This window comes from Phasianus colchicus, chromosome Z (assembly GCF_987193195.1).
Source record: "Phasianus colchicus chromosome Z, bPhaCol1.hap1.1, whole genome shotgun sequence".
In the NCBI taxonomy this organism is placed as follows: Eukaryota; Metazoa; Chordata; class Aves; order Galliformes; family Phasianidae; genus Phasianus; species Phasianus colchicus.
Window position 1 is genome coordinate 84964537 of NC_143476.1, and position 17860 is coordinate 84982396.

At 39.9% G+C, this 17860-nt stretch overlaps 1 protein-coding gene across 4 annotated transcripts in view; it reads left to right on the forward strand.

Moving 5' to 3' along the window:
• Positions 1–17860, forward strand: part of KIAA1328 (KIAA1328 ortholog) — a 183537-nt gene that overhangs the window by 123963 nt on the left and 41714 nt on the right. For all 4 annotated transcript variants that reach the window (XR_016461996.1, XM_090131959.1, XM_090131958.1 and 1 more), the window contains exon 8: positions 746–841. Coding sequence is in view for 3 of the 4 variants with exons in the window: in XM_090131959.1 (XP_089988085.1) it covers positions 746–841 (96 nt within the window). In the remaining variant the exon portion in view is untranslated. The remainder of the gene's footprint in view (positions 1–745; positions 842–17860) is intronic.

Sequence of the window (17860 nt, forward strand, 5' to 3'; positions counted from 1 at the left end):
CCCAGGGATGTGGTGGAGTCACTGTCCCTGGGGATGTCCAGGACTGTTTTTATGTTGTACAAAGGGACATGGTTTAGCGGAGAAATATTGGACTAGATGATCTTGGCAGTCCTTTCCAAACTTGGTGATTCTGTGATTCTACTGAACTCAACCACCCCAGAATATATAAAAGTTTCATAAGTGGCAAAATATTCTTTCTTGGTTATGTGGAGAAATCTGGATAGATCCTGGAGATAATTTTATTTAAGAGGAAAAAATGCCTCTATTACTGACTTTTTTCAGTCTTCACTGGAAAGAAAGAGAAAAGTGGGCTAATGTATTAAAAATTGAGGATTATCTCTGTACACATAATTTCAGAAGACACAGCCACCTCAAACATTCTATGTTTTGAGCAACTTATGTGCTTTTGAGCTTGGGTATTGATGAAGCTGTATTCTTAGCCAAGAAGGAATGTTTGTTATGGGACACTGTGACCATTTTCTCAAGGAGGCAGATAGTTTGAAAGCAGTAAATGAAATTTTTCTAACCTTTTTCCCAGTGGAAATCTATGGAAGGAGAGGTACCGTACATCAGTCAGCCTTACAGAACAAAAAGTACATTTGAAAGCATGAAAATAGTTTTGAAAGCTTCTCCATTAAACATGATTAAGTGCTTTGCTTGTAGACACAAAACTGACCCTATTTGTGGCGAATTTCTGTTCTGGTGATAGGATGAGCTGCATAAACAGCTGCCTCTGCTTTTTCAGGTTTAGAGGCCGTGTGTCAGGTTCAGGAGATGTGCTCATTGATGAAACACCTGGAGAACTTGCTCTGATGATGAACGGCAACAGCATGGGGCTACGGTAATTTTTTTTTCTTACCTTCTAAGTACTTCACAGTGTCAGTGTATCTTCTTGACATTGTAATAATGGATGCCAAGTGTATCTGTTCGTGTGTTTGTTTCAGATTAAGAACTTTTTTTCCCCAGGAAAAAAATAAAAATTCCTTGGCTGTTGAATTTTATGGTGTAAATGTTGAATAGTTATTACCCAGAGCTTTGGGGTTGATCTTTCTAGCAGTCTCAGATTGTGTGCATCCCACTTAAGGACAGTAACCTAGCCCACAACAAATTTAAGTTTTCATAAGATATTAGATTTCTTTCTCTGCTCTAGGTTTTACTTCTTATTTTTCAATTCAGATTGGAACATCTGTTTGGTTTTGATTTGGACCTGATATAAAAAGTACATCAGCCTTTACCTTTGAGATAGAAACGATATGTTACCATTGGTGATAGTTGCTTGTTTTTGAAACAACACTGTGTTGTACCTCTGCATAATCAGTGCTAACTGCAGCTAAAATAACTTGGAGTAAAGCTAATATTTAGCCCTTTATCTCCATTCTGCAGACTATTTAAAACTTTAATGAACATATGATTGTATTTTTTTTGTGTTCTGTCCAGCTGTATTTCCTGCTTCCGCTGGGAGAAGGGTCAGGCCTATTAGAAAAACAACAAATTAGAACTGTGGAGTTGACAAGTTTTTTCTCTCGCTCTCAAAAATAAACAGCATTGTGTTCTGTGTTTGAACTGTGTCTGTTCTTTTGACCCAAGCTTCCTTTTCGATGCACAAGAGGAGCAACTGTCCCTTGAGAGGCCCCCTATTTAATGACAAGAGAAATCTTTAAAATAATAAGCTCTTCTCTCCACGTCTGGTATGATTGTAAGAGAAGAAATGTTAATTTATTTACCATGTAAGGATTCAGTACTTCATTTTTGTATTTTTTAACCTTAATTGATAATGTTTTCTTATTGAGATCCCTCTTCACTGAAAAGGGAAGTCAGACAATAGGTAACGCTTCTTTCCCTAGAAGAACAGAAGTTGCTAATTTCTTTGGAATGCTTCATTGCTAAAGCAGATGTTTTGTTGATATGAGTTACTGACATATCCCTCATTGTATTTTGATGCTTTTTGTTTTGTTTTCATACAGACAGAAGTGATCAAAGTGTGATCACTCTTAAGAAAAGAGATATAGTCATGATATTAATATGCAGTAGCATTAAACCACTGAAGGAAAGATGTAACCTAAAACATCTGCAAGGCTTCTTGGCAACAGATTACCAACAAATGCAAAAATCTACATAGCCTAGCACATAAAATGAGAAAAACCTGTAATGCTTACAGAATGAGAGTTCCAGATTTCAGAAAGCTCCCTCTCTTCAGCCTCCTGGTTTAATTTACTGTAATTTTTCAAGGTTAATGTGTTCGTGCAGTCTTCGGTTGACATGCCAGCTGGTTCCAAAGTTTGGCAGCATAACACTTGGAAGTTTTCTTCCTATATGCCATCTTTGGTTTTGCAAAGGTTACCGGATGAATGCTCTCTAAATAATTTAATCTAATGTTAGGCTGAAAGAGGCTGACAAAGACAAGTTCATTCGTCTTTTTTATGCATTTGAATATGTAAATGATGTTTTCTTCAGTATAGAGAGTGAGTGTGCAAGTGTGTAACTAGGGCTAAGAGAAGAGGCAGAGATGGTACTCCTTGTTTTTCAACAGTCTCTTCTTATTTTTCCTTTTTTTAATTGATATGCCAAATGGTTCGTTTTTATAGCAAATACCATCAGAACTGTAATGGAATACAAACCCTCTCTGACTTCCAGCTCATACACAAAGCTCCTCTAGCAAACCTCACAGCATGAAACTTGATTTCAGTCTTAAAATAAGCAAAACTTAGTTTAAAAATCTCCTGATACTTGAAAGGAAGGGGAGAAAGTCTCTTAAAATACTAAAGTTGCTGAAGTGAGATACTGGAGTTTAGATGTAAAAGAAATAATATAATCAAGAACTGAAAAACATAGTTTTTTTTTATAATTAACAGCTCATTTTGAGGTAATTATCTACAATTACGAAAATTTAATTGCAATTTCTTCTCTGCTATCTGTGGGAAGGGTTGTAAGCAAGGGAATGTGCATCACTGCCAGGCATAAATGCTATAGGATGGGTACAAATACTAGAGGAGCCCTTAATGAAAAACAAAAAGCAAATAGGAGCATGCAGCTGTGCCAGGCTATTGAAAGGTAATTGTAGTCAGAAATGAGATATGTACTTTAAAAGGCGTCTTGTCATCTCCTGTAGGGATTAATTTTTTCCCTGCTTGAAAAAAGCAAAAAAGATTTCAGGAGCAAGTACAGTGCAGAGTTTGATTTTTGTTGCGGTTTTTGGTTACGGTGCATCTGTGAAAAGGAAAACTTCCACCTCAAGGAGTACTACAAACTATAGCCCAATTCCCATTTTCTCTGTGAGAGGTCCCATTATGTTTCCTTCATTAATTGCCAAAGTCAGCAAGTGTTGTCCTTCTCCCTCTTTTTGGACTGTCCCAGTATGAATTTGCAGCGCTGCATTTTTTCTCTGCTGTGATTTCTGAGGAGCTGTTGGGAGGAATTGTGTCTGTCCCTTTGCCTTTCCTACAGCTGGGCCTGTGCCTGGGACCTGAAGAGTCTTCAGATGCAGATAGGCGCAGCAATCAGAGCAGGCTTTATTGAGAATGGTTTTCAGTGGAGTGCTCCTAAGTGAGTCCACAGCTAACGTTCAGCTGTGGAGACAGTAACATTTACAATTAATGGCAAGTTGTCTGATTCTCTGTAATTTCTTTTTGCCCCGGTGTGCAAGATGCTTTAAAAAATTCAAAGTAAAAACATAACCTGATGCATTTGTTTAGCATAAAACAGCCTTTTACAAAGCACTTTCCATCTCCCAGGCGCAGATGCTTGGTACATGCTCAAGTACCCACTCCACACGTATTCAGTATGATCAATACCCCCAGCACCTGCTTTTGTGTGTGCTCCTGATGCCTGCATCTGGGAGAGGAATTTTAAAACAAGCTGCTCTTCTCTCCTTTATTTATTCTCAACTTTGGATCAGAGCACTGTGCAAATAAGGCCTATTCAACAGCACAAACTCGAGAAGATACGGTTTGCTGCTTTGCAAGTACCCCTCACCAGACTTGTGCTGTGCGCCTAAATCTCCATTAACAATGCTCCCTGCTTATCCAATTCTTAGGCTTCCTGTTTGGCTCTGCTGGTACAGCTCTGACTGCCTTCTCTCTAACGTGCGTCCGTTCCTCGGATTTCACACAATGCTGCCTCTGCACCTCAACGCTGACCTGTGCAAAGCGTTTTAAATAGGAATTGTTGGATGCAGCAGCTATCGGAGGGGTTTACGGTTATCTGCAGGCACTCTTTCAATGTATACTACCTGGTTAGAGGATTTCTTTCCCCGAGTATTAAAGGTTTGCAGGTGTAATTTGCCACCTTTAATTTCATTGAAGTCTTTTTATGTTTGCGTGCTTCGTTCTTTATCACCCGTGTGGATTTTCTCCAGCTTATATTTTTAGTTAGTTGAAAATATCAAACATGGAATTCAGTAGTGCTTCCCCTCCATTTGAGTGCTCATTGCTATGGTGATAGTTCCAGGAAGGAATGCTGTCAAGGGTCTTTTAGAAGATTTTTATTTTTATGTTTATGGTGTAACTATTTTTATTATCTTGTGAGAGAAGGTGACAATTATCTTTTGCTCCTTGTTTAGTGCTTTGTTATGTACTCTTTTTTTTTTTTTTCTTCAGCTTGTTAGACATACAAACATCTTTCTGTGGTAGTGTACAAGCATACTTCTGTGTTTTTGTCCAAACAGTCAATGCAATTAAAGATAAATACAGGGGAACGCAGACTCGCAGCTCCCCCTGCTGTTCCAGGCATATGCTGTTTGTTTTGCACTATCCTCCCCCAGCACGTTTAAAAATCAAATAAAAATTAAACAGAGCCACGGGGCCCAGCCACCTCTGACCTGACTTGTGTCCCCACTGCTCCAGTTGCTGAAGGGAACTGGTGCTTACAGTGGCAAAACTAGTGTTCTTTTTGTTTCATATTTGGAGTTTCTTGCCAGTTCTTCATGACGGTGTGCATCACCTCCTGGGAACTCTGGAGGAGAAACTGTCCTCGGTGCCAGAAATGGTTGCTGGCCAAGAGCTTCCTTCAGCTCATCTCTGATCATCTTTGGTCTCTTGGGGTGCAACTAAGTAGTATTCAGCCAACATTTATGAATGTGTTGAACACAATTTGTTGGATTTTTTTTTTTTCTTTTTTTTAAATCTCTTTACAGCTTCAACAGAATGGTGCATTAAATCGGACTGAAATCAACTGTGCTTGCAAATGGCCAATAAAGTCTCTGTGTCTGGAAACTGCTTCCTCACTTGTTAGCACTCTTTTTAATACCTTAGTTACTTTCTTGTTCCAGATTGTTTTATATTGAAGTTTGTATCATTTTTAGGTGGGATATTTGCAGACCAAACATTAGCTTGGCCAGTAGAGAAGGTGCATACCAATCTGCCAGTAGTGCAAATGCTGAATTATTGTGGATATGAATTCCCCCTTCTCTGGTGGAATTGCCTGGTCATATATAGGATGAGCATCTCTCCAACTGATGCCTGCTGGAGTCAATTGTGCCATAACAGAAGTATGTATTCAGAGCTGGATATACATTTTTGCTTCTTTAGTGCTTAATACGTACTCCGAAGATAGTAGGTTTTATTGTTCAGGGTGAAGGCTTTTGTTCTGATGCAATGATTGAAAGCTTATTGATAAACGAATGGAGTTGTTACATATATATATGCGTGCATGACTGTATTTGCAGGCATTTAGTGGTCTTTATTTAACTGGGGAGTGAGGAGCTCATTTCCTCTGACCTGGTTGCTTCACTAATCTAGTGCTCAGCTTTACTCTGAACTGTGACAGTAGGTTGAAGCTGTCTTACATTTACCTGAATGATGCTGATTCTGTTTTCATGATTACATATACTGCACACGTATTATGTCCTTACCATTACAGCCCACAGTAACCATCAGCACAAGCCTGAGGCATAATATATAATTGGGAGCTACTATTTTAAGTAGATTGGTCCAAAAAGAATGCCTTCTACTTAGTTCTGTGGAAACTACAACAAAGTGCACAATAACACTATTTGATAGAGAAAATTCTCAGCTACAAAACACTGATTTTTTTCAACATAGTCACCACCATTAGCTCTGCATTTTCACCTGCAATGAACAAGAGCCTGCATGCTGCAGTCATAACAATCTGCCATACTCCCAACACCTGCCTCTGACATCACACACCAACATAATGACATAGAAGGCATTACTTTTGGGGCAGCCCTTGTAGTTTTCTTAGGCAGGTGGAGCTAACCTGTAGTTCAGGTCTTCAAAAAGCATGGGAACTCTGGTGTTACAAATACGTCCTCGGATGGGACGGCAGTCAGTGCAAACAAGCTTACTAAGACTTGACTACATTGACGTGTTCACAACTCTTACATTTTCTGCCAGTCTTTTGGATGAGCATGGTTCTGTAATATCACGTATCAGAACTGAAAATGCTAGGATATTTTCCTTCTCTTTAGGTTAAAATATTTAAAATTCATGTATCTCCTGAAGGAGTTTGTTCCTTGCCAACACTTGCAGACAGTGAGAGGCATTTTTGCAAGTCATTTGCAGATGCCTCCTTTACAGGAAAATGTACACAGTGTTAGTTTACTGCCTGAATTGAATTTTGAAAATCTGAAACCTATTTTTATAGAGTGGAGTGGATTGCCTTTTCAGACATACCATTTAGTTACTCTTTATTTTTAAGTGTAGTCTTGGATGAAGAGAAAATTATGTTTATTCTATATATTCATATGTTAATCTATATATTCATATGTCCCAGAAATTTGTGAGTTGGAAAAGTTAAGAAAAATCTTGCGGAGCAAAATGTTCTGGAGTGTAGTTTTAAATTAGGAGATTTTAAACCCACCCGAACAACTTTCTCTTCATTTAAAGGCTTATATCAGAACTGATGGGGCAGGACTAAGAACAAAAGCTATTGGTATGACAAAGTTAAGCAAGAAATCCTCTGTACCGTGCTGTTCTGGTCATGATCACAGCTGCACTAAGCTAAACCTGCTCCTCCACCCCTCTGGTGACCTTGGCTGTGCTTCAGCACACAGAGAATTGAAGCAAAAGGCAAACTCTAGTAAATATTAGTTTCTGTCACTTGCAGATATACAGACTACATATAAAGATAACGGCATGCGTGCTTGCGCTCCTCTCTAGCTCTTGTCTTCTCTGAAGTGGACTTGGTGTTTTTGCAGCTGAATTGCTCTGACATAAAACTTTCTGGACCATGCTGGTGGTTGAGCTGAACTCTGCAGCATTGCGTAGGTGCTGAGGCTTTGCAGAAGTACCCATTACGTTTGTAACAGTGCTAATTTTTGAGAGCCACGCAGAGAAAACTTTAGATTCAGCTCGGCTGATTTGTTCTTCACGCTGCTCCTGCGGTGAAGTGGATTGATTTTTGTGTTTCTTTTGATATTTGGCTTCCTTTCCTCTGGTACTCAATGCTTCAGGCCTTAATCCTTTAACCTTGAATCTGAGCATCAAGGCTTCATGAGCGATCCGGCCTTTTGATGGAGAGAGAACATCTTTTGTTGTAGCAAATGGTTGGGAGTGGTATAAAACAAGGCAGATCTCCAGACAGCACATATTCCTCTGTTGTGTTAAAACACTATAAACAGAGGATGGGTTTAGTGGGGATTATAAATGATCTAGAGGAAGGTGGGGTATTAGGAGCAATGGAAAAGAGTTAATGACTTTTTCTTTAACATTTCACCAACAACCAGTCTATCATGACAGATGTGTACTGGGTTGCCAAATGCTAGACTCTGATTTGGGTAACGGTTCAAAGCTCAGTGTGTTGTGGAAATGGCAATGTGGTCCCTGATGGAGCAGGGGAAAAAAGCTTTTCAGCTTCTCAAAGGGCAGTATTTGTGGAAGCAGATGCTTGCTTTGCCCTACCCAGCATAAAGAACAGTTCTGTGGGCAGCCGGGAGAGTTCGTACTGCTGGATTTTTATAGGATCATTAATTATATGTTATAAGGCAGCTAAGCATGGCATTCCTAACTCGATGAATTCCATTATGAATGGCCTTTTCATATTCTTCATCTCATTATATTAAATGCATGTGACCTGAAGTTTAGCTAAAGTTATTGTTCGGGTTAACTTTCATTTAGCGGTTGCCCTAATTTTAGAAACAGTATGATCTTTAGATTTTATGGAGAGACAGTTTTTTTAGTGCATGTTTTTGCAGCACCGTTTTAGATAATTTCTTTTGGATCTAGGTATGAACTTCTGTGAGGTGGCAGGGAAGGGATTTAGTCATTCCTTGATTTGCCTGGAGATTTCTGTACCCATATCCCCGGATGACAACATCCAGTTACACGGATTTGGCTATCATCTCTCTGCCAATAACTCTTAAACCCTCTGCTCTGTTCTGTCTAGTCTTGCATATCTGACTGCCTCCCTGACACATAATCCTGGTTGTTTTGCCTTCAGATCATTCCTAATCTGGCCAAAACAGAACTCCTTACTTTTTTCTTCAGAATCTCTCTTCACTTCTGATTTTGATAACAGTGCATCCTCTCTGTCACTCAGACTTGTAACCTCAGGGTCATTCTCCTTCCCATACGCATCGGAGCTGCTGACAACGATTGCAGCTTCTTTCTTCTTTGCAGCAAAAACATACCAGTAGTGTGTCAGCATTTAGAACACCATATAGCCCTTCATCCTGCACCTTGACTACTGTAAAATCTTTTTTGGCTGCTCAGTATTCACATCCTCCCTTCAAAATAAATTATCCAAATCAGCATCTCTGCTGCGTATTCAGATCTTGTCACTGTTGCTTCTCTGAAACCCTCCCTCAAAGGCCGGTTGTCCACAGTATCAGTCCTCAGGGCTCTGCAGAAAGTCACACTGCCACTTCTTTTTTATTTTCTCTCCCATCTCCTCATCTTTACTCTTTCAGTTAAGAGAAACTCAACATTTTCTTGTGCAGTGCATGAACTTTTGACCATTTAATCCTGCCACATTGCCTAATTTCTTCTGGCTTTTGGACCCATTGAGTTGCATTATGTGGTTCCTGCCTCCATCTGTCTGTTCTGACATCTCGGGACCACTGCTCTTTAACATCTTTATCAATGACATCGACGACGGAATTGAGTGCATCCTCAGCAATTTTGCTGATGGCACCAAGCTGAGTGGTGCGGTTGACACGATGAAAGAAAGGGATGCCATTCAGAGGGACCTCAACAGACCTGAAAGGTGGGCCCGGGTGAACCTAATGAGGTTCAACACAGCAAAGTGCAGGTTTTGCACTTAGGCATTTATACAGACTGGAAGGAGCAGTCCTTGAGAGCAGCCCTGCAGAGAAGGACCTGGGGGTCCTGATGGATGAAAAGCTTAACATGAGCCAGCAGTGTGCTCATGCAGCTCGGAAGGCAAATGCTATCCTGGGCTCCATCAGAAGAGGGGTGGCCAGCAGGGACAGGGAGGTGATTGTTCCCCTCTACTCTGCTGTTGTGAGGCCTCATCTGAAGTACTGTGTCCAGGTCTGGAGCCCCCAGTACAAGAAAGACAAAGGGCTGTTGGAGAGGGTCCAGAGGAGGGCCACAAAGACGCTCAGGGGACTGGAGCACCTCCCCTCTGAAGACAGGCTGAGGGAGCTGGGCTTGTTCAGTCTGGAGAAAAGAAGGCTGCGGGGTGACCTCATTGCAGCCTTTCAGTACCTAAAGGGAGCCTTCAGAGGGGAGGGGAATCAACTCTTTGAGAGGGTAAATAATAGCAGGACAAGGGGAAATGGTCTTAAGTTGAGGGAAGGGAGATTTAGGTTGGATGTCAGGGGGAAATTCTTTACAGAGAGAGTGGTGAGGTACTGGAACAGGCTGCCCAGAGAGGTTGTGGATGCCCCATTCCTGGAGGTGTTCAAGGCCAGATTGGATGGGGCCCTGGGCAGCCTGGTCTAGCATTAAATGGGGAGGTTGGTGGCCCTCCTGTGGCAGAGGGGTTGAAGCTTGGTGATCCTTGAGGTCCCTTCCAACCTGGGCCATTCTGTGATCTTTCCTGTCTTGCAACTTCAAACTCTCTTTTCAGAGTTTACTATGAGTTTCAAACTAAATAATCTCTTTTCACTTATAAGGATGGTCTCTGTCCAGCAAATCCATGTAACATTTGAGTCATACTCAAAATATCTCAGCACTGACCTAGGGAGAGAAGGATTATAATTTAACTGAAGTGATACATTATCACCTTTGAAGTTAGAAAAGCTTATGTATTGCTTTTGGAACACGCAAGTTTGAAACAAAACAATATTCAAGTATCTTTAGTTGTCTGTCAATAATGTCAGGCTTTGTCTCTTTATGTAACTACATGCCTTTCTATTTGATCGATGCCTCGTTAATCCTTTTTTTCTTTTTAACTCTGTGCTCCTTTAATCTGCATCTATGTCTTGAAACCTTTCTGAGAAAGTAATGTCTCTGAGAGGAAGGCTAAATTTATACACCGGCTTTAGATGCAGTAGGGCTGAGATGGCCAGGCAACACAAATAGATGTAAGCCCCTGAAAACACACTTCACAGTGTCAGAGTGATACTGATGGCAGCAACTCTGGACAGACATTTCCAAAGAGATTCTAACAAACTTTTACAAAGGCAGACCTACAAAAGCTAAGTTAAATTTGTTTCTTTTGATCGGTAAAATATAAGCTAGGTTTTATTTTTTTATATATATTTTTATTTGTCAGTGGAAGCTGTATGATGACAGGAGAAGTTGGTATCTGACCTAACAAAAGTACAGAGCCCACAAGGTCTTGCCAATGTCTCTTCCTCTGGATTTTAGACATCGGAGTGTGCATCTTACTGTATGATTTTAAAAGAGCTATTCACCTCTTAGAGAAGCAGTGATTTCTGTCTTGTTTAAATTTAGTTATGTTTGTTTATTTCCTGAATATGCAAACACATAAAAAGTGTTAAATCTGCTCAATAAACACCATGGTTGAGTCAGTGTTCGGTGGTGCTGTCACATTCACATAAAATCCTTGTGTTAAAAGAAATTTTCAGTGTGTGCTTGTTTGTTTTCATGGGGCTCAGGTCATGGTTTTGAGAGCTGTACACCATCAGGTAAACATCTTGGTATGTATTGTGCTTGCTGACTTTTCTATCACTATCAAGTGCGATCTGAGAAATTAGTAACTTCTGTGGATTCAAAGCAGTGTAACTGGCCAGAAGTGATTTTTTTTTAATCTTTACCAAGAGCTGCTTGGTCCAATCTACATCTGTTGGATATGGTAACCCATTCTTCTGAGGAAATTCCAAAGTAAAATTTCTCTATTTACTTCTCTTTGAGCTATAAGGTTTTGTTTTTTTGGTGTTTTTTTTTTTTTTTTTTTTTTTTTTTTTTTTTTTTTTTTTTTTTTCCCAGAGCAAATCAATAAACAATCTCAGTGTTTTCATTTTAGTAAGCAATATAATATAGATGAGTACCAGTGTAGTAGTAAATCATTAATATACTACTTAATCATAGAATGACTATGTCCTACAGATGTGATTTAATCACAAAAAAAAGGCCAGTGAAGTGCAAAGATGGATCAGGAGGGGCGTTTCCAAAAGAAATGGGATAGCATATGACACCATTTTAAAAGATCCTTGTATGAGAACATTTGGGGCACCATGTTAAAAAGTATGAGTGGGACTCATTGGGAGGGCTTTAAACTAGGTCTTATGGGGGAGATAGTGAGCATTCCCATGATAAAGTGCGTGATGGCATAACTAGATTAGAGGGACAAGGTGCTAGCACCTTGCAGGGGCCTTAAAGGACCCTTTGCCTCGAGAGGTGCTGTCAACACTGCAGCATGTATAAAATCCTATGATGATGAGACAGTGGCTACTGGGGCAGTGGCTGCTGAGGCAGTAAAGTCAGCGGAGAAAATCAAGGAAAATACTTAAAAGGAATTAAGGAATTAACCTTTAAGGAAATGACAAAACCAGCTGCCTGGCTGAAATGCCTCTACATCAATGCATGCAGCCGGAGACACAAACAAAAGGAGCTGAAAGCTACTGTGCTACTAGAAAACCACGACATAGTTGCTGTCACTGAAACCTGGAGGGATAGTTCCCATGACCAGAATATGGTTACTGAAGGGACAGGTGAGGAATGAGGGGAAGGGCTGTTGCTATCTACATCAGGAAAAGAATAAAATGTGAAGAGCTGTCCCTAAAACATAGTTAAGAGCAAGTCGAAAGCCTCTGGGTGACAGTTTGGGACCAAGGCAGCAAAGGGAGCATCATGATCAGTGTCTTCTACAGGCCACTCTCAGGTGGAGCCTATTGATGAGGCCTTCTACCTCCAGCTACAGGAGGCACTGCAGTTGCAAGCACTCATCCTGTTGGGGGACTTCAACCACCCAAATCAGAAGGGGACAGAGTCTTTAGCAGGGTCTGTGGTGACAGAACAAGGGGAGATGGTTTCAAGCGTAAGGCAAGTAGATTTAGGTTAGATATGAGGAAAAAGTCTTTTATGTTTGGTTGGAGAGCCAATGAGAAAGTAGAAGAGTTAGGGCTGTGCCTTGTATCCAGGCTGAGCTTGTGCTCCAACACTGAGCCTCTGATGGCTTTTTGGAGTAAGAGCAGCATTAGAGCCTTCAGACAATTGATTTGCTGGTCCCAAGATTTGTAAAACTGCATCAGTAAAAAAATCTATATAATCCTAAATACCAGTAGCAATCTGTGCTTAAAATGCTTGATTTAATCATCATGCAACACAGGTAGAGATGATTAGAATAAGAGGACGGATTTTGTGTGTATGCATATCTCTTTGTAATGCCTGTACACAAGAGTGCAATCTTAAATATTTGTTGGTCTAATTAGGCACCTCTTCAAAATGTCTTGTCAGTAGAACACTTTGGAAAGCTTCTGAGTGCCTGCTTTCCAGCTCCTAGAGTTTTCTTCCTTTGCTGTATTATCACTTGTCTTCAGCAAATGGTCACTCTGTGATGTGATGCATGGGCAGAAAAGGGGCAATTGCTGCTTATTTACTGTAAGGTCCCGTTGTCACCACCCACTAGCTTGTCAGGAACTTATATGGGGGAGATATGTAAAATCAGTGAAGGAAACGCAAGGACTCTTGAACTGAGCAGCTGGTTGCTGACACACTCAGCCCGACTCCTGCAGCACCCTGAGCAACCTGGTCTAGCTGTAGTTGTCTCTGTACATTACAGGAGAGTTGGACAAGATGGCCTTTAAGGGTCCCTTCCGATTCAATTCCATGATTGTATGATTCCAGTCTGTTATGCAATGCAGCCCATTGACTGTAAAAACTCTTTTGCGGGTGAGCAAAGTTCAGAAGGGACAATGCAGTGTTCATCTGTGCCATTGTCACAACTAAACTGCACTCTAATTTTGGAGGTGTTTGTTCAGAAGATGGGTTGCATTTTGCTTTTTGATGGCTACCTTGTGAATGAGTTAGCTCTCAGCCAAACAATAGTGATTCTGGTAAGGCACTCTGAAGAGCTTGTGATCCTCCTACTGAAGGAGAGAGTTATGCAGTTTGATCTACTGGAGAAGTTTGGACTCAATTTAGAAACTTTATTTGTCCTAAACAGGCTTTTGCACCATTCCTTATGGTACTTTGACTGGTGACAGCTAGGCAGGCTTTTCAGATACATACAGACGCTGTTTTGAAGGATTGTTTTTATACCTATGACTTGACATTTACACGACTTTCTTTTGTGAAGTCTGACAGCACTGCTTGCTGGAACGACAGCTGCTCTACGCTGCTCTATAAGGAAGGCCAAACACAAAATCACAGCATTTTGTCCTGTTAAGCTTTGCTAGTCCGCTTTTTGTGGGCATTCCCCTATAATTGCCTGAAAACTTTTATGTTCAAATTTTCTGTGGATTCAGAGATTAAGAGAGAAAGTAATCAGAGCTCATTTCAGTGTTTATTAGCAAAACTGTAGAAGTGGTGCAGGAAGGATGCTGGTGCGAAGTTGGAGCATAAGCTAACTTCAAGCAGAATGAGGACAGATCTTCAAAGGAAAGGCATGAATATAATTTTAGGAGGACTTTAGCTTAGTACTTCCTACAAACAGACCTTAACTGTGTATATTAAGCAAAATCCTGACTTCATTGAAGATAAGGGCAGTATTCTGATTGATTCAATGAGGCCAGGCTTTCACCTATGGCTGGAATGATCTAATAGGTCATTGATAATTAAGAGCATATGCAGCCTCAATTCTTGCTAGCAGAATTAAATGTCTGAGTACCAATCACTGAAGGAGTAGGGAAGAAACTGGTTTCTGAAAGAATGGTCTGGAGAAGCTGTGCTGTGGGTTAGAGTAGCCTGGTAGAGCTTGTATATGAGAAAGTTTTTAATATTCTTGTCCATATGACTCCTCCAAGATGAGTCATATGGACATGTATATGTAAACCAAATGCCATAGGTTCAAGACAAATGGTTCAACAGAAAGAAACAGCAGAAACCTGTTGTAAACTTCCAAATATGTTATTGGATTCAGGGATGCTGAACCTGAAGAGGACTGTTAGGTTTGGATCACTCCACAGCAATATTGTGTGCATAATAGCATGTAGATTGTAGGCAATCACTGTGTTTTTCCCTGACAAAAAAGTCTTCACTTACAGACAGGTTTGATAATATTTATATTTCAGTTACAGAATTGTCCTTATCTGCTGAAGTGTTCCCCTATTTGTCTCTGTCTGCTGCTTTTTAGCTTGAGAAATTCTTAAGAAAGGAGTTGGACTGTCTTGAAGATCTCCAAAGTGCAAATGAACATGTTCTCTAGAAAGGAAAGCAGCTGTTTCTTATTAACATGCAGTGGATCCCCAGCAGTGTCATTAACATGCTGATACATCTAACATAAGCCTCAAAATGCCAGGTTTCATAATTGGGCCATGAAATCTCACTCTAGGCTTGAATATGGTCTTCAAGATCTCTATTAGAATAGGATATTTTCCTTCTTTTAAAGGAAAGGAGGACAAAATGTTAAGCTTCGATTTTTTTTCAAGCACTTGGTTTCAATATGGAATAGGCTTTAGATTTTTAGCAGTATGTTTTGAAGGCTGTTGATCTACTGACATAAACGGATCGCTTTTGTCACAAGGAAGGCAAGGGTGATGACATTCAGTGACGAAAGACTGGCCTGATGTTTCTGCTGTGCTTCTCCTCACCTGCAACACTGTAAGCTCTCTTCCAGTTCTACTCACCCAAACAAATCACTAGTGAGCAGCCCATCTCCCTTCTTTCTCCCACGTGCTGCTGTGGCTTTTACATCTTGACGTGTTTCTGCTCCAACAAAGGTTCAGGATGTTCCCGCAGAAGAGGATTTCATGTTGCAGATGGAGATGCTCTAATGAGGACCTTAAGTTCTACCTCTTGTCAGGATGTTCCTCATGACTAGCTTTCAGAAGATACACAGAGTATATATCTGCTTAATTTCACTAATTTCAGGTGTCTAATTTTCTTAGTGTTTGAAAGTTGCCTCCAGTTCTCTTCTTCCTCTGCAGACCCAATTACTGTGCAGGGTTCTATCTTCCTTACCACATCTGTTTCTTGCATTCTTTGCTTCGTGAATGAGGGTAATCCCATCCCTCCCTACCTGACATTATCAAGGCAACAACAACAACAAAGCACTTCAGAAATATGAGGCACTTGGATGTTCTGGAAGTTGGAGCCTACATGGAGTCGAGTTATGACACATTTGACAAGAGTAAATAAGTTGTGATTGGGTGGAAGACCACTGATGTTTCTTCAAAGGGCCAGTCATCAAAACTCTACAGACCTACATTTCTCCCAGAAAATATTTTTTAATTGTGATGAAGACAACCATCTTGCCCAGAAGTCCTGCTTTGGAACTGGTGGCTTTCAAAGCTGTGCTCTGATAACTTGATTTAAACTGATCTAAATCTAGACCCAAAACAGACTGTCACCTCCGTTGTCCCAGCACTTTTGACACTGTTGCTCTATGCTGAACTGACTTAGGAAGATGATTTGGCTGGAAACTCTCAATTAAAGGGATTGGGTAGGGAGGAAAAAATAATTTTCAGACTACTTATCCAACGGCATCTGAAATGGCAATGCAGGTTCCAGCTACAAAAACATATTGCCTGGATTTGTCTACTTGTCACCAGTTTTGCATCATTAAGTGTTATGCACTCTTGGCCTGATATAATTGCAGCAGATTGCACACATGAACTGTTAATTATTTTATTTTTAAAACAGAAATTGCAGAACAGGAAAATAATATCCCAACATGTTTACTTTTGGAGCTGTCTTATCACAGCAATCTGTTAGTTTGATAATGGTTAAACTGTCAAGCCCTTGTCTCAACAGGGAGCAGCAGAGTACTATTAAGGCAGCCATCTGTTGAACATATATACTGGAGGCATGAATTGTCTTGCATTTTGGTTTTCTGACTAGTTATAATATAGTTGTGTTCTCTGGATACCACTGATCTGTACTGAAAAATGCATAGAAAGATCAGAGTTCAGTGAAAGGTGAGAATCCAAATTCGATGAATGGGAACCTGTCAGATGATCACAAGCTAGAGAGTAGAGAAGAAATATTCTCTTGGGTGTACACATACTGATGGTGAATGCTACTCTGTGGCAAAAGTCTTAGCTGCTTCAGTTGCTTAGCAATTCAAGAGATCTGTAAAATTCCACTTGCAGACCAAGGCTACCATTATGTTGGATTGATTCATTAAGATGAGTACCTAAAACAAGTTAAATTCTATCAGAGTTTTCCTGCATTAATTTAAAAATTAATTTAGTTGGCTCTAAATGGACATTTGTTTTAGTATCTTGAAGAACTGACTTTCCTTTATTAAAGCAGAATAATGTATCTATATGGTGCCCTAACTTGAACAGTACATAAAGATTAGTAAATAAGACCCCATTAAAAATACTTATAATGTAAGTAACATGGGTCCCAATAGCCTTTCTAATGTCCATTAATGCTTATTCTGAGGATCAGAGCTCATTTTACTGAGCCATTTAGTCAAACCGTGTGATTATTTAGAAAGTTAATTCATGCATACTAAAATCTAGCTTAAGTAATGCAGAGGGTAGGAGGTAAAACTCTATGGAGACGATAGTCCTTTTTGTTATTTAATGATCAGCCATAATTAACTTGCAAATTTGAAATAATTAGAACAAATTAAAGGTATTTAACTTTGCCTCCCTAAAGAAAAATTCAAATTGCACCAAATGCAGCTTTAAATTATTCAAGTCTCAGAGGTCTGTGCTGGGTTTTTTTACAATGCCTTTTCTATGATGAGAATACCAATCTGCTTTTTGTCAGAAAGCATCCTATCAAGTAATTGTTCTTTGTGTCTAATAAATGACAGCTATTCTTCTTTGTAAAAGTATTTCAGTCTCTGAAGACTACATCAGCATTTCCATGGCATTTTAATTCAATAAAACAAAAGGTTAATGTTTTTCTACTTTTAAGGAATGCAAATACTAGCAGTATTCAATAGGTCCTGAATGACATTTAAAATTTGCCATTCACGCTCAGCAGGGATATCGCGATATGAGGCACAGACAAAATGGAAAAATGTTCAAGGTGTGTTCTCCTTTGTTGGTGATGTACTTCAGTATTCATCAGGAGGCAGTAATGCTGAGTCTTGACTCTTTTCTGATGATGCTACGTTACAACTCCTGCCTTAGTACGCAGGTTAGGTAAGTTAGGAAGGTCTTCATTTAGACAGGCTTCTCTGTTGTGTAGTTCTTGGGAAATGCTGTGACAATTCATGGTCCCCTATGGAAGTCCTACTAACCAATTAGCTGTTCAGTTTACTGGTTATTTCTTTGAAATAGCTTTCTTCCTTACTTTTTTTTTTTTTTTTTTTTTTTTTTTATGAAAATTATTGACTTTTTCTGCATCTCTCTACGTTATCCCTTTTCATCCTTGTAATGACATTTCTCGGATTGTTTGTCATTTCAAGTTTTGAC